The 26,366-nt window shown below is 46.1% G+C and overlaps 3 protein-coding genes and 2 long non-coding RNA genes across 5 annotated transcripts; 3 read left to right on the top strand and 2 right to left on the bottom strand.

Annotated features, from left to right (window-relative positions):
- Positions 1 to 3,132: 3,132 nt before the first annotated feature.
- Positions 3,133 to 8,594, top strand: LOC127596462 (uncharacterized). The gene is made up of 2 exons (XM_052058970.1): positions 3,133 to 3,181; positions 6,053 to 8,594. The coding sequence occupies exon 2, from the start codon at positions 6,096 to 6,098 to the stop codon at positions 8,592 to 8,594; it is 2,499 nt and encodes an 832-aa protein (XP_051914930.1). The 5' UTR covers positions 3,133 to 3,181; positions 6,053 to 6,095.
- Positions 8,595 to 9,757: 1,163 nt separating this feature from the next.
- Positions 9,758 to 14,800, top strand: hpxb (hemopexin b). The gene is made up of 10 exons (XM_052059249.1): positions 9,758 to 9,869; positions 10,270 to 10,295; positions 11,319 to 11,417; positions 11,516 to 11,673; positions 11,756 to 11,909; positions 12,613 to 12,828; positions 12,919 to 13,011; positions 13,085 to 13,215; positions 14,273 to 14,420; positions 14,491 to 14,800. Exons 1-10 carry the CDS (start codon positions 9,814 to 9,816, stop codon positions 14,715 to 14,717), a joined length of 1,308 nt encoding a protein of 435 aa, XP_051915209.1. The 5' UTR covers positions 9,758 to 9,813; the 3' UTR covers positions 14,718 to 14,800.
- An 837-nt stretch (positions 14,801 to 15,637) lies between these two features.
- LOC127596622 (uncharacterized) lies at positions 15,638 to 16,226 on the top strand. Its single transcript, XR_007961513.1, has 3 exons — positions 15,638 to 15,834; positions 16,037 to 16,074; positions 16,121 to 16,226. It is a non-coding gene; the product is annotated as an uncharacterized LOC127596622 (long non-coding RNA).
- Positions 16,227 to 19,228: 3,002 nt separating this feature from the next.
- LOC127596610 (gap junction alpha-3 protein-like) lies at positions 19,229 to 23,916 on the bottom strand. The gene is made up of 2 exons (XM_052059344.1): positions 23,207 to 23,916; positions 19,229 to 20,694 (listed from the first exon to the last, which is right to left on the bottom strand). Exons 1-2 carry the CDS (start codon positions 23,914 to 23,916, stop codon positions 19,899 to 19,901), a joined length of 1,506 nt encoding a protein of 501 aa, XP_051915304.1. The 3' UTR covers positions 19,229 to 19,898.
- On the bottom strand, positions 23,913 to 26,240 carry LOC127596629 (uncharacterized). The gene is made up of 3 exons (XR_007961520.1): positions 26,131 to 26,240; positions 24,099 to 24,157; positions 23,913 to 23,944 (listed from the first exon to the last, which is right to left on the bottom strand). It is a non-coding gene; the product is annotated as an uncharacterized LOC127596629 (long non-coding RNA).
- Between the last annotated feature and the right edge of the window lie 126 nt (positions 26,241 to 26,366).

Below are 26,366 nucleotides of genomic sequence, written 5' to 3'. Positions count from 1 at the left end.
CCCCACCCCCCATCACCCTCACTCCCTCCCAAGTGCAACTCCTCTGGGACGGGTAAAAATTGACTCCCTGGCTTCCTCCGCCAGGCAATTACGTGCCATCTGTTCCCATCTTGGTTGTTCCAGCTCATTTTGTTTCTGCGATTGTTCGTCTAATATCATCGGCCCGACAGCACGAGCCGAGTTGGGGAGGGGGGGGGGGGGGGATAGGTGGCAGTGGCACACCAAAATGAGGAGTGGCATGAAGAGGAATTAATCGAATCTATAGTAGAAGCCGATCTTCCCCTCTGAAAAGAGACCGTCCCCCTAGAATGAGCAGCATTAGCATATTCATCATCTCATATTACCTTCTTTATGTAAAGTAGGCCAGACTTTCTTGACCACCCCTTTTCCACGCCATCTGTGATGTTTTTTTTTTTTTTTTAATTGTTGGTGAGCAACAGGTTTACTTGGTTGGCCGCACGGTAATAATAATGTATTAGCCTTCCTGTCATGTATCAAACTGATCTATATGGAAGCCCATATACAGTAGCAGGCGGTAATTCTCCCTCGCGGAATCGCATGATTATTTTTGTGGAAGCAGCTATTGGAACCATTACTCTGCCATACGCCAGCCCGGATGGGGCGCTGATTTAATTGCATCCATGTTGGAGATGAAGCGAGCATCAAAGGTTTAACACTTATGTCGATAATAAAAAACAAATAAATAAATAAAATAAACGGGGCCCGAGCCGGGGCGCCGCCACTGTAGGCAGAGATAATTCTCCATCTCTGCTGACAGGGCCGGAGATAGAAACAATCAGTCACAGAGGCAGCCGGACAGCCTGTAGGACCCCCCCCCCCTCCCCCACCCCCATTCACCGTGTGGTGGGCGACCCGAGGGAAGGAGCAGAGGATGGTTGTATCGCTTTTGGCTTCTCGAGCCAATGTGAGCGCCACATGCTGACTAGCTGGGTTTGACTTTCAAAAGGGTTCCATCGGATTTTGTTCTGTTCGAGCAAACTTTCTGATGCCGGGCAGCAATTCAAACTCGTTTTTGGCGCGGGCCAAATTCAGTTCGTTCCCTCGGAGGGCCGTCATGACTGAAACCATATAAAGAAATTACAAATGAGAATTTAGCAAGCATCATGAAAGTTGAAGTTGTTGTTTTACTTTCGCGGGCCGCATAAAAGAATGTGGCGGGCCAGATTTGGGCCCGCGTGCCTTGAGTTTGACACCTGTGAATTAGCGGTAAGAAAAGTTTCCAAGGATCACTCATAAGTCTCACGCCGATTAATATTAATAATAATAATTAAATGTTTTAAACATTTTTTCAATCATCTCCATCCATCTACATTTGGCACAGTTTTTATTGCTGTCAAATTGGAGCCAAACAATATGAAAGGATGAAGCTTCTTTCATCAGGCCGAGGCCACGGAGGGGGTCTCGGGGCTCAGTTCGACACATGACAAATGAAACGGCAAAATGATGTCCACTGGAGTGCAGATAGATGCATTTCTGAGTCCATTTGTTGACAGCGGCTGTGAGCGCACGCAGCTCGCTTCCACCAATAAGAGAGAAATATGGGCCCGAAAACACGGGAGGGAAATTTGCTCCAACACGACTTGCACTTCCTCGACTGCGAAAGAAAGCGTGTGTGAGCGCCTAATTGGCTGTTCAGTCTGCTGTGCCTGTCCTGTATGGACAAGTTGTGACACATTGCTGATGCTTCAGAAAAAAAAGTCAACCTTCTGCAACATTTCGGAAATAAAAATGTCTTCATAAAATCCCACAAAGAGGTATGGTCCTTCCGGAACAGGAATATTGAATTGATGTGCGGGAATTGATCTTGTAGCATCTTTCTCCTTCATGAATCCCACATTTTAAGAAGGGTTTGTTGCTTCCTAATACAATATTTTAGTTTACTCAATAAAATACCACTAAGCCATGGTTGCACGTCAATTTAGGCTCTTCAAAATTGTGCGTTTGCTGCCATCTGCTGGTAAACTGGAGACATACCGCGGCCCGTATCTGAAGCAGCACGGTTGAACTTCGCCACCACCCCCCACCCCCTCCTCTACAATGACATAATCAAGCTAATTGTTCTGACCAAGAAGTACTTTCTTATATTTTTTGGTGCTTGTGTCTGTTTTCAGCTCAGTCACAGAAGGAAGAAAAGAAAAGCTAAGTTTGTTCTTGCTCGATTAGCATAGCACCTAGCATGTACTCTTGAGCAAAAAGTAACATTGTTTTACAGGCCGGTTACAGTAATTAAATTACTACTAAAATGAAATTAGTATGCAAATGAATAATAGTATTTTTGTTCCACGTTCAAGGTGTCTTCTGCCCAAAGTCAGCTGGGTTAGGCTCTAGCAACGGTGTTGGAAATGGATGGATTTACTTTTTTGAAATATGTTTTTCAGGTGTCTGACTGTCTCAAACGGGATTGGGCCTCAGCAAAAGCAAAATAAATGCCATGGCAAATAATTTCTCATAAAATGTATAACGTTGATGGTCGAGCTACACAAATAGAATCACCTAAAGTTTTAAGATATGATAAGAAACCTTTATTTGTCTCACAATAGAGATTTACCCGATTTACAGCAGCAAAATTATGAAAGCGAGAAGTAGAAGAACAAAAAGTATATCAATAAATACAAATTATAAAATATAAATATGAGCATTTATTTATGCCACCTTGAAAAAAAAATGATTGAATGACTTGAACAACAACCACCACAACAAAAGACCAACCAAATCCGGTTTTGAAAATTGTTGTCGGAACCGAAATGGTTCTCTATGACTTTGGAATGACCCGAATATGGTCTTTTGATTATTAAATGAGACAAACAGTCATGTCATTTTTTACACAAATAAATAAATACACAATTAAAACGGATTAATTGTAACAAATTTTCAAGTGCATTACTCCGTCACTCAAAAAAAAAAATCCTCGTCAGACATACTAGTACAAAACTTGTACTTACCCTTCTTCGAAGTAATGGCTTGCCACATAAGTCAATATATTATATTATGTATGCTATGCACAGGTATCCATTAGTCACTGCACACAACATTTCCAACAATGCCATGGCAGAGAGAGAGTTGGGCGGGAGGTGGAGTGTGGGGGGGACGTCACATTGAGGGGCTGACGCGAGGAAGTCCAGGTTGGAGAGCAGAGTGGAGAAGATCACCTGGCATGCAGGTAAGTTCTCTTCTCTCCAAACGTGAACGATGTTGAGCTTGATCCATGATTGAGCCATTCCGAATGTTCTACGGCACTGTTTGTAAACGTCTCCATTTTCAGGTTCAGCTTTGTTTGAAATATTACGGATATTTAAAGATTAAGTGGGTGGGCAAATCTCATTCTCATCTCATTCATGAGGTGATTTAAAATAAACAGACAGATAGATAAATATGCATTCGTAAAATTAAATGGATGTAATTTTCCTCACATTTATTATTTAACTGGTTAATGAATTATAATGCAAGTCTGGTAAATAAAAGTAAAAATGTGAATGGATTACATCATTATTTGATTATTTTTTTCATATCAGTGTTGTCCTCTAAAAAATTTTACATTAAAATATTTTGATTCGTTCATTAAGAAAACAAATGTATATTGACTTTTCTCACCAAACTGGTTAGTTGATTTAATTCATGAGCAAAAGGTTTTAAAAAATGCATATGAATAATTGTATTTTTATTTCTATTAAAACAATCTCGTTTCCATATCTTCAAATCTGATCTTAACAATTTTTTGTGAATAGACATTCAAATTTCAATGTGGCCCTTGAGCACAAAAGTTTGCCCACCCCTGTTATACTATCCTGTGTCTGTATTGTCATTTATTTGTTATTTTGTCTCAGGAAAAAAAAAACTTTTCATAACTTGGCCAACTGCACGGCGAATTAAACTTTCATGCTGGTGTAATGTGAGAGTCGTGTCACACGGGATGGCCGCTGATATGCATCCTTCCCGGTCTGTCACAACCCGCCGTTGTTTCAAGTGAAAATTGTCATGGGGGCAAGTCGGGAGGGTATACCACATATCTTCCCCCCCTGCCCCCCCCAAAAAAATCCAATAATCCAACCTCTGACTCTCCCCCCACTCCCCTAATTTTTTTTTCCTCTTTCCATCACGTGGGTGAGATCTTGGCGGTCACATGCCTTCAGAGGCAACCTGACACTTTAGCCATTCATCTGGTGCAAAAGCCGTTTTCTTGTGTGGACAGCGAGACCAAGAATTGCTTTGTCAATTCATCCCCAGCATCCATTTCGCACGGACAACATCCGTCATAAAATCTCGCTGGTGATCTTGTGCCTGAAAGACAGACACGGCTCACTTTCCGTGCCTCGGGTGGAACGATGAGCCTTCTGTGTAACTTTAGGATGAAACTATTTGACCATGTGGAAATATTTTGATGACCCGCAAGCAGGGGCGAAGCTTCATGCCGGCCATGGCTACTAATTGTAACTTGGCTAGCCACCCCTCCACGTCGTCGGCTAAATTTTGATACATGCGATATTTTTAATTTTGATTTTTGCCATTTTCACGTGGATCATAATCAGAATGAGAATCATCTTTATTGGCCAAGTATGTAGAACACACAAGGAATTTGTCTCCGGTATAACACGCTGCATTAGCATCATCGTAAACAACAAAATCATTGAACCATTTTAGAGTAACCAGTAGTTTTGTAGTACCATTTTGTAGTACAAGAAGAGTGACTACATCAGTGACTGTTTAAGGAGTTAATGGCTAGAGGGAAGAAGCTGTTTAAGTGTCTACTGGATTTGGTGCGCATGGATCTGTAGCGTCTGCCTGAGGGGCTGGAAAAGGTGGTGGGCAGGGTGCGGGGGATCCAGGAGGATTTTCCGTGCCCTTGTCTTGATTCTTGCAGTGTGCAAGTCCTCAAGAGTGGGTAGGTCGGTGCCAACGATTTTTTCCGCCGTCCTAACTGTTTGTTGAAGTCGGATTTTGTCCTTTTTTTGTGGCGGCCCCAAACCAAACCGTGATGGAAGAACACAGGATTGATTCGATTACTTTCCGTGTAGAACTGTCGTAGCACCTCCTGTGGGAGGCCATGCTTCCTCAGCAGCCTCAGGAAGTACATCCGCTGCCGGGCCCTTTACAGGATGGAGATGGTGTTGACTTCCCACTTCATGTCCTGGGAGACTGTGATTCCCAGGAACTTGAAGGTCTCGACGGTTGACACAGGGCAGTTGGATAGTGTGAGGGGCAACTGTGGAGAAGAATGTTTTCCTGAAGTCCACGATCATCTCTACAGTCTTGAGCGTGTTCAGCCCGAGGTTGTGTCGGCTACACCAGAGCTCCAGCTGCTCCACTTGTTGGCGGTACGCAGACTCGTCGCCGTCTTTGATGAGACCGATGACCGTGGTGTCGTCTACGAACTTTCGCACATACATAGTTAACCTCTGTTCTGTTCTGCTCTTCTCTGACCATCCTGTCTGGTCCTTGGTCTGGAACAAGTGTCCAGAAATAAATGATTAAATAGCCCTCAGTAAAATGCAATCAATTACAGAGGCCATGCTTTAAAATTGCAAATTGTTAGAGCTGATGGGGAGTTTGTCAAGGTCCATGTTCTTTGCTTTCATCTTGGCTTACGACCAGGTGACCCGTTGGGAACAGGGACTGCTCATATATTTTTTCTGAGAGATAAGTGGAGGTTTATTTGGTTAGGGGTGGACGTTAATGAGACATTTAAGTGACCAAGGATCCCCAACAATGTCGAGGTCTTAGAATTTCCGCCTCGAGAAATAAGCACAATGTTTCAACGAGAACATTTTCCGAGAAACGGAATTTCGGTGCGGTTGATGATGATGGGTACAGTTGCAAAGCCCTGATGCCATGCCCCGGTTTCAGGGAGAAAAACACATTCACGTCAGCCCTCGCAAGTTGATGTGTCGCATCTGAGTATGCGGGTAGGTCAAAGAGAAACCAGAGGAGACCGAATTCATCTTCGAAGACCCCCTTGTTACACGCTTGGATCAAATCGTCTGAGCCTCTTCTAGTCTGGATCCTCTTCCAATACTTTCTTCTTGTGTCTTCACAGGCAGAAAACCCAAACGGATTCGTGTTGTTTGCTGCCAGCTAAAATGTTACTGCGCTCTCAAGACAGAAGACCCCTGCTTGGGTTTTCGGCCCTACTAAGGCAAAGCATTCCCCAATATCGGCAACTGGCATCCACGGCGCCTCTCAGGAGTCCGAAAGAATCCATCTTTACGTTGCGACCTCTTAGCGCTCCACCTCCTTGGGCAACGCGGGCACTCTACAACTTGCAGGAAGTCGAGCGAGAACTGCAAGGCCTCAGAGAGCGCCAGCAGACCGAGGCAGATGAGGTGAACCGGGAGTTGGACAGTGCGGCGATCGGTGCCCGGAGAGAAGAGCGTCGTCTTCTCGAAAAGATCGAGCAGGATCACGGAGAAGCCCAGCTTCTCCTGAGTCAGGTGAAGCGAGAAAACGCGGCGGCAGTGAGGGTTGCGCAATCCCTCGTCGATCAGCAACTACGAAAAATGCGGCAGCTGAAGGAGCAGATACAAAGATGGGGCAGCACAGCCGGGGGTGTTGATAAATCTCAGCTCGAAAGATGGCTAGCAGAGGTTACCCAGCCGTGGGAAATCTCTCTTACGATTAAAAGGGTCAGCTTCCAACCAACAGAGTCCCGAAATCCCTGCTTAGGGCAGATCAATGTCTACGAGCAAAGTGTAACTTATCCCATTGGCGTCTGTGGCGCCCAAGGACAGAAGTGTGCCCTGCACTCGGGACACTCCACCTTGTCAAACATCACCCCTGTCGAGATTCGAAAAGAGCCATCGTCAGTCAAAGCGGAGCAAAGACAACGTTCAAAGGAGAGCGCAAAGACAAAGACCGGGACTCCGCAAATTGTACCGAAGCGAAATGCGTTCAGCTCAACTGCGAACGAGAAGCTCAGATCGTCTGCGTCCCCCACGCCGAGAAATCGCGCCGTATCGGAGTCCTCCCAAGAGGAGGAAGAGAACTCGATGCGTTGCGTCGCACGCGAACAAGACCTCTTAAACGCTATTTCGGCAGCGTCGAGTCAAAGAGAATCTGAAAGCGAGGAATCCGACGGCAAATGCCGACGACCCAAGAAGCTCTCCGCTGTTAGGGGAAAGAAAAAGAAAGAAGCCGTTGTCCTTGTCTCACGCGAAGAAACTTCCTGTCCTCTCGAAAGTGAGCCCCTTTCCAGGCACACTCTTGGATACCTTTCCACGAGATCGAATTCATTATCTCGAAAAGCCTCGTCAACGCCCAACGAGTCATCAAAGGACAGCGGAAGCCCTCCGTCCTCAGCAGCGAGCGAGGATTTGTGTTACACGTGCCCCGAGAACGGATTGGGCAGTGGATCCTTCAAGCAAGAGCACCGCCATTCACTTTATTCCGGCAACTTCTCCGGTAAACCGAGCCCCGCAAACCGCGGTGACAAAGGTGTCTGTGGACCGATTAGGAAAGTCATCAGGATCCGCCTGACCGCTGAGCCGACTCCTGAGCAAGGCCAGGGACACGGCTCTGAGCCAGAACCAGACGGCGACGCTGCAGATTCCAGAGCCCAGACTTCCGTTGCAAAATTGTTTGGTTTAAATCCTGTCCATCGATCTCCGTCCGTGCCGGAAATAGAAAATGAGGAATCGCATCAGTACAAAAATGACAACAAAGAGAACGACGTGGCACCTTTTCGGGAGTTGGAGCAAGAGGGCAGTTCAACTGCGCTTGACACAGCTTACCTGGTGAGGCAGTTTGGAAAACAAGGATCAGGCCGCACGGATTTCAACCTGCCGAGCGGTATACACGCAACTACCAAAGGTCTGCTCTTCGTGGTGGATTGCGGAAATGCCCGCATTCAGGTTACCGACCTCCAAAAGAACGTAGTGCAGCAGGTGTCCCCATCAGGGTTCGAGAGATCTTCCCGTATCTGCAATTACTTTGACGTGGCCGTCAACTCGAAAGGACTCATTGCTCTGACCTGCGCCGCCGAACGAGCCGTGTTGGTCTTCAACCGTCACGGGCGCCTGCTGCGGATATTTGGAGGCACGACGAATAGCTCGGCAAATGAAGACCTGGATGCTCCCCGCGGGGTCACTGTTACGCCACAAGATGATTTCTTGATTGCCGACATCAAACGCGGCACCCTGACTGCCCTGAAGCTGGACCCCAAAACCGGGGCCAGGTTAGAGCGGACAGTTGTCACAGGCTACCACAGGCCATACCTGGTGGCAGCCTGCCTGGCGACAGGACTCGTGGCGCTGTCCGAAAGAGGCAACGATAGCGGCCGCGTGCCATGTATACGCGTACTGGAGCCCGGATGGAGTACAATACGAGTCTTGGGGGTGTGCTCCGGCCTCGGGCCCATCTTATCTTGCCCTTGGGGCCTTTGTATCGACTGCAATGGGGATGTGCTGGTAGCAGACTGGGGAAAGGAGGCCCATCGGGTTCTTCTTTACCCGTCAAAGGGTGTCGGCTGGCCGCTCGTCACGGATAATTTGAACAGCCCAAGAGGTCTAGCGCTGCTCCCCGATGGCCACGTGGTCGTTTCGGACAGCATGAATCATTCCATCAAGATCTATCGCTACAAATGATCTTCAGAAGATTACGAAGACTCCAAAATGGTGACGGTGACCAAGATGGCGCCGTAGTTGGCAGCTGTCTGCGAGAGCTCTTCAACAGCTCTGCTTTATTTGCTTGTTTTTGTCTTTCGTTTCATCATATGGAGTTTGTTGTCCCGGCAGCCCGGTGGGCCAGTGGTTAGCATTTTTCACAGCCCCGTTTTGTTCAGCGGAGATGTCGGTTGACACTGTCGGACAGTCCGTGCCGGTACTGTTGGATGGATGGCTTGTGAAGCTAAGTGAGGAGAGAGGGAGCGTTGGCGCAGAGCGCGAATGAATCTTTGGGACTGAGAGTCGTCGCTTGGAACTGAAGCGGATCTAAATGGGGACTGGAGACGTGAAGCGATCTCGACAACTTCTTGTTTGCTTTTCAAACTTAGCTCGTAGCCTTTCAAACTTAGCTTTTGAGCATGACGTCGCTGACCCACTGATGAAAGAACAAGTCTCTCCTCTTAGAGCGCGAATGAATCTTTGGGACTGAGAGTCGTCGCTTGGAATTGAAGCGGATCTAAATGGGGACTGGAGACGTGAAGCGATGTCGACAACTTCTTGTTTGCTTTTCAAACTTAGCTCGTAGCCTTTCAAACTTAGCTTTTGAGCATGACGTCGCTGACCCGCTGATGAAAGAACGAGTCTCTCCTCTTTCAACTCGAACCGCTTCAAACAACAACGCGTGTGCGGGAAAAGTGGCTAAGATTGCATCACAGTCTGTGTTTTATGTTACGCGTGTAGTTTGTATGACCATATTTTGTTCTTTTCTGTTCTGTAAAGCGCTTTGTTCCGGCTGCAGCTGTTGTGAAAGCGTAACGTAACATTTTACTGTGAGTTCATGTGTTGGTTCCAATGTGTAACAACAAAAATAAAGCTTGGGATCAGAAAACGCCTTTTCCAATCGTTTTGTTCCCGTTCTTCTAATCTTATCAGGTAACGCAGTGCAAACTATGAAATCAAACACACAGCCACAGAATTGTTTAAAAAAAAAAACATTGACGTGACCTGCTCTAATTATTACGAGGACAAAAGCACCATCACCAAAGACTTTTTTGGGGGGGGGCAGTTAATGATTGCCCCTGACCGGAACCGCATGTTGACTCGAATGACTCACGTATGTAAACACAGTCCGCACAAAGACGCACGATTCCGAAGTATAAAAGCCCAACCGGGCGGACATTCCGATTGAAGACCGCTCAGGATGAAGCTGCTGGCAACTCTCTGCTTGGGTCTCGTACTCGGCCTCGCCGCCTCACTGTAAGTCATCTTTTGCTTTCATTGAAATACCCGAATATCTGCCGGAAGAGTCCTCAGAATCGACGACCTCAGCTCGATTTGATACGATCCTCTGTATCATCCACTTCCTTTTTAGTTTTTGTTTTTTATTTGAAGTTCAGCCTACTTAACCTCATGCAAACCAAATATAATTGTTTTCCGCAACAGATATATATATTTTTTTTACATTTGAGAATGAACTTCATTATTTGCACTTAGTGACTCCCGCCCCCGTAGCGCGGATCGATTGGTCAAACACGGCAAGTGTAGATTTCCAAACGTTATTTACAAATCTGAGTGCATTGACTGGTGCAAAGTTGGAGACTTTCGCAACATGTAAGCAAAAACGTTGAAAAAAAACGACGTTTTTCTTCTTTTGCAGGCCCCTCGCAGATGTCGCCCAAGGAGGTGGGACAAGTTTGAATCCTGTTTTTCCGGTCGAATGTTCATTAGGATTCCAAGATTCTGAACGACAAAGATCACACTAGGGTCACGACATTTCTCAATAGGAGATTCAAGTTTTCAGATGATTTTTTTTTGGGGGGGGGGTGGCGCCATGCAGAATCTGCCCTTCATTTTTATTATGTCATGTTTTCAAAATGCGAAGAATCTCCATCCATCCATGAACTGAGACGCTTATCCTCGGGAGGGTCGTGGGCGTCCGTCATCTTTTTGCGAATGAACAGTTTGGTTCAGCTACCGGGGGGGGGGGGGAATTTTCTTTTCTGGAATGTCACAGCTATAAATGACAACGCACGGTAGAATCTGTGAAACTTCAAAACAAATGAAAACATTTCAACTCAAATAGGAAAGACAGGGGCGGCCCGGTAGTCCAGTGGTTAGCATGTGGGCTTCACAGTGCAGAGGTACCGGGTTCGATTCCAGCTCCGGCCTCCCTGTGTGGAGTTTGCATGTTCTCCCCGGGCCTGCGTGGGTTTTCTCCGGGTGCTCCGGTTTCCTCCCACGTTCCAAAAACATGCATGGTAGGCTGATTGGACACTCTAAATTGTCCCTAGGTGTGAATGTGAGCATGGATGGTTGTTCGTCTCTGTGTGCCCTGCGATTGGCTGGCAACCGATCCAGGGTGTCCCCCCGCCTACTGCCAGAAGACGGCTGGGATAGGCTCCAGCACCCCCCACGACCCTAGTGAGGATTAAGCGGTTCAGAAAATGGATGGATGGATGGAAAAGAGAAGCAAATGTTTGGGTAGCCGTCAAGATCAACACGAAACTTGAGGACCTTGACCTCAGGCTCAATGGCCTTCCCGAAACTAACGGAACATATTGCGCAATATACCGCAAACAAAAACCCGATCGGAATTTTTCCGTTCATTTCCGCAATGCCTTGCCTCCTCCAACTTAGGTGTGTCTGAAGACTTGATGTGGGCTCTCTCTCTCTCTCTCTCTCTCTCTTTTCATCGCGATAATAAAGATGAAGGTGTCCAAGAGGCTCCCCTGCCGGACCGATGTGACGGTTTAGAGTTTGACGCCATCACTCCGGATGAGAAAGGAAACACCATCTTCTTCAAAGGTACCCTCAAGTTCACCCAACATGACGTCCGATTTACATTCATCAAGCCCAGTCCGACTGGCGAGAAGCGACCGCGTTGAGATTGATTTTCGCCGCAGGTGCCCACCTGTGGAACGGCTTCCACGGCCCGGCTCAGCTCGCCAACGAGCTCTTCAAGGAACTCGACGACGATCATCACATCGGCCACGTCGACGCCGCCTTTCGCATGCACGACCCGGACAACCACGACGACCACGATCACATTTATTTCTTCCTGGTATGAGCGAAAAAGCTCTCACGGGTGTGACGTCAGCTGCGGTGTGACAAATGTGACCTCTCCCCCCCCCCCCCCCCCCAAGGATGACAAGGTGTTTAGCTACTATAATCATAGTCTGGAGAGCGGGTATCCAAAAGCAATACAGGAAGACTTCCCCGGAGTCCCGTCTCATTTGGATTCAGCTGTGGAGTGCCCTAAACAAGAGTGTGCGACCAACTCTGTTCTCTTCTTCAAGGGTATGTGGGCTTTCAGTTGGGGGCGGGGCTAAAAAAAATATCAGAATAGGTAAACTCAAGTCAACTCAAAGGGGGGGGGTTCCATCCATCCATCCATCCATCATCTACCGCTTATCCGGGGCCGGGTCGCGGGGGCAACAGCTTTAGCAGGGAAGCCCAGACTTCCCTCTCCCTAGCTACTTCGTCCAGCTCTCCCCGGGGGATCCCGAGTCGTTCCCAGGCAAGCTGGGTGACATAGTCTCTCCAGCGTGTCCTGGGTCTTCCTCGGGGTCTCCTCCCGGTGGGACATGACCGGAACACCTCACCGGGGAGGCGCTCAGGGGGCATCCGAATCAGATGCCCAAGCCACCTCATCTGGCTCCTCTCAATGTGGAGGAGAAGCGGCTCGACTCTGAGCCCCTCCCGGATGACTGAGCTTCTCACCTTATCTCTAAGGGAGAGCCCGGACACCCTGCGGAGAAAACTCATTTCAGCCGCTTGTATCCGGGATCTTGTTCTTTCGGTCACGACCCATAGCTCGTGACCATAGGTGAGGGTTGGGACGTAGATCGACCGGTAAATTGAGAGCTTCGCCCTTTGGCTCAGCTCCTTCTTCACCACGACAGACCGATACAACGTCCGATAGGGGGGGTTTCATGTTCCAATTTTGTCAAAGAGCCTAATGACGCAACGGCCCGCCCGGCGTGTGTCTCCCCGCCCACAGGACACGACGTGCATGTTTTTGACCTTGACACCAAGCAGGTGAAAACAAAGACGTGGGCCAACCTGCCGGTGTGCACGTCGGCTCTGCGCTGGCTGGAGCATTACTACTGCTTCCATGGTCACAACTTCACCAGATTCAACCCGGTCACCGGAGAGGTGAGCGCCGGCGGCTACCCGAAGGACGCCCGCAATTACTTCATGAAGTGTGCCGATTTTGGTGAGCTCCAAAAGCGATTTTTTTTGTTTTTAATTTCTGAATGCCATTCAAACATGTCGCCCCCCCCCCCCCCCACATGTGGGCTTGCAGGCCACGGGGGTAATTATGAAATCCTGAAATGCAGCGACGTCAAATTAGATGCCATCACCACGGACAACCATGGCAAAACGTATTTTTTTGCGGGTAAGGCTCATGTTTCCCCGGCAAACGTTCTCCTGAACGACGAGCCGCGCTCACGTTTGATCTACTCGCAAAGGACCCATCTACATGCGTCTGGACACCGATCGCGACGGTCTGCACGCATTCCCGATCACGAGGGGGTGGAAGGAGATGACCAGCGGGGTGGACGCCGTCTTCTCCTACACGGACAAACTGTACATGATTAAGGTAGGCCTTGCCATTAAAAACGAGGTTCTTTTGTGCCGATCCTCGGTCAGGAACTTTGGATCTGGTCCACTGGACGGTTCTTGCTGTTGGAAGATATTTCAGTTACGGATTTTAAAAAATTTTGTCCTTCACTTGGAGCTCCGCCAGTGTGATTGACTTGAAAGCGCTAAATCGTTAGCTACAGAGCTGGATAGACGGCTCGATAGACAGACTTAACCCTTAGGTCCTCCGAAACAAAAAAAAAACCTAAGTTACGCGTTTTACAATTTTTGTAATGATGTATTTTGTGTTAGAAAAACATTCTTTTTTTTTTTTTTTCAAACAATCAAAATGTTCAGAGGCGTCTGTGCTGTCCATACATATATAGTTTTTATTAGTTCTTTGGGATTTTTTATTCTTTATTTTTTGCAAAAGGAAAAAATTGTGTCTGGAGGTCCCAACCAAGCCCTACTAACAATCCCGACCGGACGTGTTCATGTAAAATGCGTTGGTTTGAAGCCTCCTGCAAAAAGGCAAACTCATTTGCGATCCTCTGGCGCCACCTAAAAGTTGCACAATTGGAATGACCTCAACCCAACAATGTGGCATGCTTACGTCTGTCCAAGCGAAAACAAAGCGATTGACGTAAAAATCGCGTGAAATGCATGTTTACACATTAGGTTTACGATGCATTCAAAAATATGAATTATAATGGGTCTCTATGTTGCAAAATATGTCAATTGTGAAGATTAAGGTATCAAAACGTTTTTTTTATTATTGCTGCAATGGCTGAGAATTATCAGCCGGTGACGTCATGTAATTTCGGCCATTTTAGAACCCCCCCTATACGTTTCAGCTCTCTCGTGTTTTTCCACCTCTCAGTACTTTTGCCACCTCTGTTAGCTTGGGATTGTTGCTGTAGGATTTTTGTTGTTATGTAATATTCAAGGATTGCTTTTTGCTAACATTGCCGTCTTAAAATGACAGTTTTGAAAAGGGGAAGGAAAAAAAAATCATCCTGTTTTTACTTCATAGTTGTTTAGACACACTGACTTGAGGTGAAACTGTTCCCGTGCAGGGTGATCAAGTGTACATCTTTAAATCGGACGCGCATCACACCCTCATCGAAGGCTACCCGAAATCCGTCAAGGAAGAGTTGGGCATCGAGGGACCTATAGATGCTGCCTTTTTGTGCCCCGATCAAGATATGGTTCACATCATCAAAGGTAAGTCTGTTGGATGTGACGCGTCCTCCGATATCGGTCAATTCTTCATACTTGACTTGACTATTTTCAGGAGGTCATATTTACGACATTAATCTTTTGGCCACACCAAGAGCTGTGACCAGAGACTTCCCTCTGCCCTTTTCTGGTCTTGACGCCGCTTTATGCGGTGCGGATGGAGTTCGGGTATTCAAAGGCCCATCCTACTTCCATTATGAGAGTGCCTTTACCCTGTCTACGGCCAGAATTGCCCCCGTGGCTGAAAAAATTACCCATGCCAACATGGGATGTCGGGAGTAGAAAAAAAAACACTTCAGCTCATGATCCATATTAGGACATGTGAACGATTCGGTTTTGTCAAATAAACATTTTGAAATGGTTAAGCGCATTTGAGTTCATGTTTTGTTGTTTGTCCGTGTGTCAGTGAAAGTTGAAAAATTCCACTACATTCGAAATAGCTTCTTCTTCACGGCCGTATCGATATGTAAATGCATTTAAAGGAGGGCGTCGTTGTGCGAGGGAAGCGGAAAGCGGGGACAGTTTGCTTTCCACAAATGCACAAAAGTTAAAGTTTAAAAAAAAAAATGAGGTCAACATTCAGTCTAACCGCAGCCTACAAGAGTCCAGAGGTCATGCTGGCATTAGCAAGCATTCAAGGCCCTTTCACTCCCTCCACACTTTTTTGTTCAATTAAAATCCCCGTGACTTTCACCGACAATAAAGGGAGTGCTGGCCTCAGCACAGCTCCGCACTCACGCACAGAGACACAAATGCACACAAACGCACAGACGAGAGCCGTTTGATCCGCGCAAAGAGAAAAGCAACGACAAATGAAGCAAACTGGACAACGGTACAAAATAAGTTTATTGAGTAACACTTTTTTTTTTTGTCAACATCTGAGGTAAATGAACATTTACATCAATATGCTCTTCAACAAAAACTTAAGACATTCTCTCACTCATACGCGCACACACAGTGTGGATTAAAAGCAGGGTTTTGCCCCTACTAACAGTTTTTTTGCTGTGGAAGTCCCTCAGGCACCGTGTGTTTCAGCTGGAAGTCTCTTGATCGTACACATATAAACAAAATAAAAAAAAAAACAGTCACTTTAGATGAATGACTCCATCATTGCAAATTCAACTTCTAAATTCTTCCAAGACAATTCTTTGTGTTTGTATTAGCATCAGCATACCCTAATTATAGCGGGCTACAAAGTCAATGTGCAATCCTTTATGAAAGGTTAGAAAACAGCTCGCTAACGTTTTAGTCAAATGAGCCCAGTTTAGAGACAAGTACAGTATGTCTTTTTTTTGGGGGGGGGGGGGTTGAATTGTAATTTTCAAAGTGCTGGAAGTACAGAATCTTGCGGTTTCATTCACTGCTTGGGGGAGATAGCTTCACGTCACCCTCAACTGTGGTGAGTGACTCAAGACATGTAGCTAGCTAGCTAGCTAGTTACATGTCTCTTTTGAGCTACATGTCTCAAAGGAGACATGTAGCTAGCTAGCTAGGTAGTTACATGTCTCTTTTGAGCTACATGTCTCAAAAGAGACATGTAGCTACATGTCTCAAAAGTGACATGTAGCTAGCTAGCTAGCTAGTTACATGTCTCTTTTGAGCTACATGTCTCAAAAGAGACATGTAGCTAGCTAGCTAGGTAGCTAGCTACATGTCTCTTTTGAGTCATGTGGCTAGCTAACTAGCTAGTTAGCTAGCTAGCTAGATATCTCATCTCCTTGCACAGTGTCGCAAGTGAAACTTGGTTGAGACAGGCAGGAATTTGTGAGAGGGACAGGAAAATAATACTTTCACATGGGATGTCTGGTAAAAAAAAAACTTAACAAACAAAAAGATCAGATCCCTCAACCCCCACCCTTGAAACCTAAAAGTCACAAAGATAATCTACAGCTAGTCTAGAAAATGAAACTCGTCCTATACAGAACAGCTAGGAGGAAGTCAACGGTTCTGTAACACACTGCAAACACAAGCATCAGAAAATAGATGTACAACAAGTCCTCCAACCAAAGCGGCCAATTTGCGGTTTGGACCCTCGGAGATGCTCGGCTACATCGCTCAATGTGGAACATTTGCTTTCATGACCTACAGTATGACCTTTGGAGATGTTTTCTGTTTATTACCGGCGTCCTCTTACAGTGAAATAGTGATGAATCTCCAAACGGAACCAGAAACCTTTTAGATAAAAAATTTTTTAATTCTGCATCACACATTGAGTGACCTATAAATAGCCTCTAGTCCTTATTTATACAGTATACATATTTATAAGTGACCCTGATGTAACAGCAGAAATGGGATTGTTTCAACACTGAAACAATATGAATGAACACACACACACACACACACACACAAATGCAACACACCCACGTGGGCCGTCCAGCTCCATCGTCATCAATAAAAAGAAACAAAAGTGCAAACGGGTCTTTGTGTCTCTCTCAGCAAAGACACAAAAGACAAAATATGAAGATGCCGTACTGTTGCCTCTGAGCTCCCAAAATCCGTCATCGTCGTCGTCATCCTGACTACCTTGAGGAGGAACGTGAAAAGTCTTTCCACCGGAGAAGCGGCGTACATTATTTTATTTACACACGATTATTTATATTTTACATTTCAACCTATTTTTTTTTTTGGATGTGTCAGAAAAGTTGTAGGACTGCTATAATAGACAATATGTGTATTAGGTGATAGTTGGGGTACAACAACTTGTAGCACCTGACAGCCAAGTAGAACATTGCCGTGTTGGAGCATTCACCCCCCCCCCCCCCCCTCCGACTCATTTGACTGTGCGCCAATTTCAAGGGTATCATCAAGGGGGCGCTATTTGGAAGACAACAAGATGGAGGCGCTGCGGAGGATTCCAGAAGAATCCATCCGGGAGCGCATTAAGGTCTGGCAGAGAAGACTGAGAAGACCGTGGGTTCTATTTTTCGAATTTGGAAGCACGTTAAGAAAATTAAAAAAGTGCAGTTTGCACCGTTGTGGGTGTGAACACACCTCATTTGCCAGAAATCAAAAGCAGCTGTTCCCTTTCAAGCCGCCACGTGACAACATGTAATCATCGAGTGGGCGGGCCAGACGTTAGCTGTCGGGCCCCTGAACGTAATCGCCCACGGGGGAGTGTGCGGGGAGTTCCCGAAATTCACAATGGCCAGAACACCCCACTGGTGCCAAACAAAGTTCGGAGCAGTGACGTTAAACAGCGCACACCCTGGACGACACCTCCGTTCCGATGTCGTGTCACTACCGCAACCTGCCAGATGGGTCAATAATGTGGCTCAACAAGGCCAGATCCCATTTGGACACTTGCTAAACACAATGTGGACAGTCTGCTCTAAAAATCGTACATCGATCGTATCTGATTTGGAATCAGATCTGCCCGCAGTCCCAACGCAGCCTAAAGGCTTCTTTAGAAATACCCGCGCGGGCAGCGACCATGCAGACAGCACTGTGGCAATGCCGCGCGCAATTTGCCTTTTTACTGTTCTGAAAATGTGCTGCAGTTTCACTCCAAGTCAGCAGGGGTCACTGCGGCCGCTATCGGCTAGGACACCATAGGGTGGAGTTTCCTCTGCCTTTTCTGGCCAATTCCTGTCGCCGTGTTCACTTGGACGAGCGACCAACATGGCAACAGCAATAAAGATCGTGCCTGCGAGAACAAAAGTGGACCCAGCTGATGCCTTGAATGATATTACGAAATTGATCGAGAAGGCGGAGCCATCGGTGCTATGGGTGTGTAGGCTTCTTGACACACCCATACGTAACACAAATGCCGCCGTTAAGCTCAGAATCTGTCCGCCGGTCCCTCGATCAAATTCACCCTAATTAAAAAATTAATCTATAATTAATTACGAATTAATTATATTTAAAAATTAATTATATTAATATTTTTTTGTTTTTATTATTTTTGGAGGCAGCAGTCCTGGAACTTTTTTGACACACCTCATATAGTGAGTCGTGTACTACAGATGAACCCACCACAGAATAATTGGTAATGACAATCTTTGAGAGACATTTGAGAATCTTTGCTGACTTTGGGGGAAGGGGGGGGGCATGCTCAAAATAAGGCCCGATGATCAGTATGTATGGGTGGACCCCATTAGCTTGTTTTAGCTTAGAACCAACAAAAAAAAACCTCAGACCAGCAAGTGTGTTGGGCATATGGATGGGCAAGAGATTTGCGACAGGTTCACAAAAGAGGAGATTTTAAAGATTAAGCTAGTTTAGATATTTAGCTTTATTACCATCCAGCCGAATCTCGTCGCCGGGAAGCTTTAGCCACCGAGGGCTACGTAGCAGGGCTGCGTCAACAAGTTAAGATTGAAAAAAATAATAATAATCAAAACATAACATAAACACACCCCACAACATTTGTGATGTGAATGTTACACGAATGGGTAGCGAACCTCCTTCGGCGCCACAGCTAGCTAAAAGCTAACGCTACGGTACTACAGCTCCAGGTTCTCCAAGATGTTGTTTTTTTTTTGCGGTTTTCCGCAACATCATCTGACATATTCAATGTATTAAATATTGAAGAGCATTCGTAGCCAAACTTAAGACGACTAACTGGGCACAGGCTCCTGTATTCCAATATTCTGCTGCTGTTCCGCATACCATTTTTTTTTTCCAAGCTAAAATTTGGGAATAGATTTGACACGCTGTCATGTTGCGAAACTTCAAACAGCCCTTTTATAGTTAAAAAATAAAATAAAAAATGCAGATGGGGGATTGTCTCCTCTTTTTTTTTTTATTTACTGAACCATGAAGCATCAGATCCCCCCCCCCCACCCCCCCAAGGAGGTTACGTTGTCACTGTTGGATTCCTGGTTAGCTCGAGCGCACAGAAAATATTCAAACGACTTCCATTAGGACTTTGTGAGCGAGGGGAAGAGCGTATCGAAATGTACAGATCATGTTCACTAGTAGCGGAGGTGCTTATCCATGAAGACACAGTGGACCCCCGCGATTTGAGGGGCAGAGGGTCATTGACTGCCCCCCCCCCCCAAAGAAGGTTTGTAAATCGCCTATACATGCGATAGGCAAAGCGCTATTTTCAACTCACTTCAACATACCTCGTAGTTCCTTGGCAACCGACATGCCACGAGACGGCGGCAAAGCACAATTTTTTGTAATTTTTTTGTTGGTCAGAATGAAACCCTTCAATTCACTTCAACACAGTTCCTCGGGTGGTCGAAACGTAAACTCCTCACTTCATTTCGACACGGTCTCTTGGCACGAAGATGTCACATGATGCCGCCAAAGTCACGCGAATAACACAGGATAGGTTGTCCCCCCCCCCCCCCCCCCCCCCAAATGAGTGAATTGGTGAATTTGCGAATAAGCCCGGGGCGGAGTGCCGTTTTGAAGTCACGATTGGACTTTGGCTGGAGTTTGTCTAAGCGATGACCGATGGGCACCTCGTCTACTCGTATCCGGATTTAAGCAGCATTTTAGTTCTCGTTGCCGTGGTTACACCGCCAAATCGTCAGGCCGGGCCCTGGCGCCGCTGCTCTCACTCACCCGTCTCGGCTTCTGCGCGTCGGGGGGCTGATGCATCTCGGCTTTGGTGACCACGGTGAAGTCGTCGCTCGGCATCGCTTTCTCCTCGCTCGCCAGCGCCTCCTCCAGCGAGAGGAGGTAGAGACGAGCGTGGCAAGGGAGCGTGGGAAAAGTGGAGTGTGGCGACTCCGGCGGGGGGGCGGCGATAATGGTCTCCTCCGGATGCGGGGAGGAGGAGGAGGAGGAGGAGGGGGAGATCCGAGGCGACGGGGGAGGGTACGAGACCGAGGAGTTTTTTCCATCGGCGTCCTCCGACGCCATGTTGCTCCAGTTCTGCTTCTCTTCCGTCAGCCGTCTGTGGACTCCGTCGTAAAAGGAAGCGGGCAGCGACTGCAACAGGAGGTCGTCCGGGTGGAACAACGCGCGGTCCACCTTGACCGAACCGCTTGCCATATCGGGACTTAAGGAGATCACCTCGGAGGGACTGTCGGCGCCCCCCTCGGCGCCGCTGCCCCCGACCACACTCACGCTGGCGTACGTCGGCAAACAGTCGAGCGCCGGCGGACTGACCTCCTCGGGAAGAGTCTTGGCGGTTCCGCCCCGTACCGCGCCCAGTAGCAGGGACTCGTTGTCGGCGACAAACTCGTTGGTGACGCTCTGCTTGACTTTCTTCCAGCCCAGGTGGTAGATCTCCAGCAGGTTGAGGAGCAAAGAAACGCAAGCCACCGCCAGCATGAAGATGATGAATATCGTTTTTTCCGTTGGCCTGGAGCAACACGTAAAGAAGGACAAGGCACTCAGGCGAAAGGTGAAGACGGATACCCAGCATGAGATTTGTTGTTGTAGCGATCCAACACAGACAGCAGTGACGCGCCTGATTTAAAGGATCGGCTCATCAAGCTCCTTCAATGTTCAAATGTGGTCAATTTCTTCTTTTTTTTTATTCACAAATCTAAACTATTGACGGGCTATTTTGATCATCTGAAAAAACACAGTTCAAGTTCCTTTTGAAAGAGGACGTCATTTTTCAGGCTTTAAAAAACTGTTGGGCTTAGTCGAGTCCCTAAAAAATAAGTCCAAGTAAATTGTCAAGGAGTCTGACCTAAGACAACAACAACAACAAAATGACATGAGTATGAGAGCAGTCTTCAGTGGGGGTCTTTTCGGTTGCCACAGTTACCTTGAAGAGGTAAAGTGATTAGTGATTACTTCTTGAACAAACTAACTTACAAGCAACTCGATTAGTTATATTTAACAGCCGCGTGAGGCACATTAAGCAAGTTACATGCATGTATGCTATCAGATGCGACTTCAAGGTAGACAGGATAACATAATACGACTCCCGAGGATATAATCGTCACGTTCGCTAAGCTAACGTAGCATCGAACTTAGCATAGCATGCTAACTTAGCGGATAACCGCGACGAACGACACATCCTTGACTTTGCCCGCTTAACAATTGTACGCACACAAAATGGCGGCACGAACTAACAGGAGAGGATCACTATTTTCAGTAATACCTGAAATAGCGTTTGCTCTGTCACTGTGAAATACGCGCTAAGCTAACGTAACATCGAACTTAGCATAGCATGCTAACTTAGCGGATAACCGCGACGAACGACACAGACTTGACTTTGCCCGCTTAACAATTGTACGCACACAAAATGGCGGCACGAACTAACAGGAGAGGATCACTATTTTCAGTAATACCTGAAATCTCGTTTGCTCTGTCACTGTGAAATACGCGCTAAGCTAACGTATCATCGAACTTAGCATAGCATGCTAACTTAGCGGATAACCGCGATGAACGACACAGACTTGACTTTGCCCGCTTAACAATTGTACGCACACAAAATGGCGGCGCGAACGAACAGGAGAGGATCACAAATAATATGTAATCAGTATAATCAGTAATAATTTGACAGAAAATAAGGTAGATAAAAAAGTAAAAAGAAAGAAATCAATCTTCATTCAACACAGTTATTATGTTCAAGGGAGTAGGAAGAAGTAAAGAACGTATCTAGTCCTACCCCGTTATGTGTTTATATCTACTAAATCATTTTTATATCAATCAGAAAAGAAAAAAAGTAAGAAGAAAGAAGTCTCCATTAAGGCTCATACTTTACCCTTAACCGTGATATTTTTACAACTTTTGGTTTGTATCGGGATTATATACTTCCACACCCTGGCACTCTTGTGTCAATTTTCTCTTGTGTTCATAATAGATATTTATATACCTTTCTCTATTTATCAATTTAGTTCTGATTTATCATTATATTTAATGTTTAGAATTTATCATTTTAACTCTGATTGATGTAGGTTGTTTGTACTATTTTTTTAAATTTGTTTTTGAACTCAGCAAGCGATTTACTCATTTTCAGGTCCATTTCGAGATTATTCCACATATTAACACCTTTGCTAGATACACTTCTTTGCTTGATGTTTGTTCTTGTTTTGAGGTTTTTTAATAAAATGGTACCTCTTAAATCATAGCTGCTTTCTCGAATTTTGAAAAACCTCTGAATGTTTTGGCAGAGCAGGTTATTGTGTGCTTTGTACATTAATTGGGCGATTTTAAAGTCAACCAGGTCATAAAATTTCATCGTATTTAATTTGATAAATAGTGGATTTGTGGGTTCCGTATATTTTGACCGAATTACTTTTTTTAAGAGTTTGACTTGAGTCACAGAGCGCTCCCATCATCTTGGTCGTTTCGTGCAAGATGGTCACCTCAGCTATCAGCTCTGTATTTTCCTAGTCCCGTGACAATATCAAACACGTCAAAAGTCTTTCAGTCTTTTCAGTGATGTGATTTCTATTCGTCTTTTCCAAATCTTCTCAGAGTCTTCCGAAGTACAGGACAGCTATCTAAAGTCCGTAGACTTGAAGATGGCTTGCTATCTTTGACGACGCAATGGTAATAATGGTAATGTCTTTTAAAAAGATTTTGACTAATTTGATTGTACTTTTTTTTGCATTCTTGATGCCGTGATGGTTTTGGAGACGTCGCTTTGCCCGAATCCAGCGATTATGCACGACAACATACAATCTGATTTTCGGACATTTGACTGAACTGTTGGTGGAATAGAGAGTCTGCCAAATCCTCAATTTGGACTCGGAGGAAATGTGGTTTGTCACGCCGCATAGCAATTTGCTAAAATTTGATTGACAGAGATGCCTTGATCAGAGTAAGGGGAATCCAGGTTCAAAGACTGTCGGCGGGGCGTTGCAGACAAGCAAAGGTCCTTACGGTATGTAGTGATGGAAAAAAAAACTGACCTGGATATAAAGCAGTCCACCGTGTTGGGACACGGCCAGCGGCGACATTTGTAGAGCGGCCGCAGGTGGAAGCCATAGAGGAAGTACTGTCCCAGGATGAAGCCCACCTCAAACAGGGTCTTGAAAATAATGTTGAAGATGTAGGTCCTCAATAAGGCCCCGCGGATTCGGATTTTGCCGTGCTCATCGCGGATGGGTGGCTTCTCCTTCTTCCACGCGCCCCCTCCGTCCCCGTTGTGGTAGAGCGGATCGTGGTCCTCCAGGTGGCGAGCCATCTTCCTGTTCTCATCTTCCCGCTCCCTCCTCTTCTCCTCCATGCGCACGATGTGCAGCACGTGTCCCAAGTAGATGAGGGTCGGCGTGGACACAAAGATGATCTGCAGCACCCAGAAGCGCATGTGGGAGATGGGAAAGGCCTCGTCGTAGCAAACGTTCTCGCAACCGGGCTGCTGCGTGTTGCAAGTGAAGTCGGACTGCTCGTCGCCCCACACTTCTTCCGCCGCCGCGCCCAGCACCAAGATACGGAAGATGAAGAGGACGGTCAGCCAAACCTGGGGGGAGGAAGAAGCGGAGAAGGACACCTTGGATAGTGTCATCAAATCGAATCGAATGAAAACGGGCCCTCGCCATCCATCGCTTACCTTTCCTATCACGGTGGAGTGTTCCTGAGCGTTCTCCAGCAGTCGCCCCAGAAAGCTCCAGTCACCCATGCTTCACTCGCCTTTATTTTTTTTTAACCTGCAGAGAAATTAGCCTGTCGTGAGGGGAGCTGCTTCGCGAACCACGTTGAGGCTAATACGTTGCCGTCAACGGTTGGCATCGACATCAACTTGCGTCCGACATGTCATTTGATCATTTGATTTGCAAAACGCCGAGGGCCCGTCAAACTTACTAAAATACCGTCGCGCCAGTGATAAATCCATCGACTGGGAAGTAGCGGCAAAAGGAGATCTGCAAAGGAGAAAAGCATACAACGAGTTGATTTGCAACGCAATCGCAAATATATCTGGAATGGAAAAATAAGACTGGGCGAGTGATGATGCTAACATAATTAGCAACAATGGATGCTAATTATGCGCCGCAAAACACCCGTCCAACATTAACAGTGACAATGGGTGCTACCTTGAAATCAACTTTTCACACCACACTTTTTCATTTCAACGGTGGCAAGAATTTGTGTGTGTGTGTGAGTGAGTTTGTATGACTATTCTTGTGAGGACCACTGTGTGTGTGTGTGTGTGTGCGTGTGTGTGTGTGCGCGCCCCGCAGGGTCGGCTGGCCGCTGGACAATGGCTGGCCATCTGTGGGAAGTGAATGAGTGGATAACAGGTTGTCCCTGTTGAATGCTGGACTCATCACATCCCAGGAATGCTGAGGAGGGCAAATGTTTGCCTGGGATCAACTGATATTCACCAACACACACACACACACACACACTCGCACACTTACAGTACTCTACTTTGTCTAATCCACCAAATTGTCATCGGTTGACCATGTCTTTTTGTTTTGATACGTTTTTGCTGTTAGTCAGTAAGATGACCCCCCCCCCAATATAGATAGATATTAAGATATAGATATGATGCATGAATCTTGTTGACAAGGACCCGGGTATGTGGGAATGTGTCAGTTCATATTAGGTCGTACTATCGAGTTGACTTCTGGGATGTGCTACCATCGATCCCCATCGCGTGCTGCAGCAATGAAAAGTGAAATGAAAGCATAGGAATTAAAGATCAAAGTATTTTTGACAGATGTGGTAAAAGACTCAAATTAAGAGGACCCTAACAATAAAAAAAAAATGCAAGGCAAGATCGTAAAGAAATCCACATCAAATGATGTCACGGATGGCTGTGACTTGAAAATCCTGCTCTTTAAAAAAAAAAATTTTAATCAAATATTTGCCAGCGACACCACTGCGACTAATTTGCATACGGACGTGCACATGATCTGTTCACGTGATGAAATGCCACCCGCCTGGACGCATAATAGGGAAGCTGCCAGATGGACATTGTCCCGGAGGTGCCGTGCACTATTGATGGCGCCGAGGTCTTTGTGCTCAAACAGCCAAATGGTTAACTCTTGGCCGACTGTTTGTATCTCCTCCCAAAAAAAAAAAACGATCTCACACACACACACACACACACACACACACAGTCATCGCATCAGGTGCAAGTTAATGGAAGGATGTAAACGTGCAAAATGGCTTAAAAAATACATTTCAAACATTAAAAAAATTTATATATATATTTTTATATATATGCATAAAAAAATTCAATGCACACGTGACCACGCGGAGTGCAATACGATTCAAAGACGGTTGACTTTCAAGTGCGACTATTGGAACAGTTCAGTTCCAGAAGGGGATGATGCAACAAGCTTCTTGTTGTCATCTTCCGCCATGAATGAGCTTGACCGTGGCTTGCAGCACATTGGATTCAATTCGATACAGAAAACCAATCAAAATTTTAGTAGCGCATATATATATATATATATATATATATATATATATATATATATATATATATATTAAGCTTAAGATATCCTTTATTTGTCCCGCAATGGGGAAATTACAATGTAATTACATATATATGCATGTATAGTAATTGACATCCTAAACTGCAGATAAAGATGCCTTGTGAATTTTGTGTACGTTAAGCATGAAAAAAATAATAATAGAGGGGGAAAAAAAATACAACTGACAACAATTATTCGAAGTAATATGGATCTGATTTGTGATCGTTTATGACGACTGACAATTACTCATTTGCATCTGGTTCATTTGAGTTGAGCAACCATCCTTGCAGTCGAAGAGATTAACATTGTGCAAAGTAACCCATATCCCCATGAGCAGAGAAGTGAGTCAACATGGGAGATGCCGGGTGACACCCCCTCCACTTTCAACAAGAGCATCACTTTGCACCCACCTTCTTCCCACTCTCCTCTGAGCACATCTGCCCCCCAGCGAGTCTTCTCCAATCCTTCTTGTCCCACAGGTGAGTAGGAGGTGACCACTCGTGAAGTTGGGGTGATGAGCAGTGGGGATGGCGGGGTGGAGGGGTGGGGTGGGGGGGCACAAAAGAGAGAGAGAAAAAGAGAGAGAGAGAGACTGTCTGAGAGAACAAGGGAGAGTTTAAGTGAAACAAAAGAAGAAATGAGGCAA

Source organism: Hippocampus zosterae, chromosome 2 (genome assembly GCF_025434085.1).
Source record: "Hippocampus zosterae strain Florida chromosome 2, ASM2543408v3, whole genome shotgun sequence".
Taxonomy (NCBI): Eukaryota; Metazoa; Chordata; class Actinopteri; order Syngnathiformes; family Syngnathidae; genus Hippocampus; species Hippocampus zosterae.
Note: the sequence above shows the minus strand (reverse complement) of the source record. Positions and strands in the feature narration are given on the sequence as shown.

Excerpts from the sequence above, each read along its gene's own strand:
- LOC127596462 (XM_052058970.1), top strand. The coding sequence starts at position 6,096 with ATGTTACTGCGCTCTCAAGACAGAAGACCCCTGCTTGGGTTTTCGGCC.
- hpxb (XM_052059249.1), top strand. The coding sequence starts at position 9,814 with ATGAAGCTGCTGGCAACTCTCTGCTTGGGTCTCGTACTCGGCCTCGCC. Across the intron at positions 11,674-11,755 it reads ATCACATTTATTTCTTCCTG|GATGACAAGGTGTTTAGCTA; the intron begins GTATGAGCGAAA and ends CCCCCCCCCAAG. Across the intron at positions 12,829-12,918 it reads CATGAAGTGTGCCGATTTTG|GCCACGGGGGTAATTATGAA; the intron begins GTGAGCTCCAAA and ends GTGGGCTTGCAG.
- LOC127596610 (XM_052059344.1), bottom strand. The coding sequence starts at position 23,916 with ATGGGTGACTGGAGCTTTCTGGGGCGACTGCTGGAGAACGCTCAGGAA. Across the intron at positions 20,695-23,206 it reads GTGGACTGCTTTATATCCAG|GCCAACGGAAAAAACGATAT; the intron begins GTCAGTTTTTTT and ends GTGTTGCTCCAG.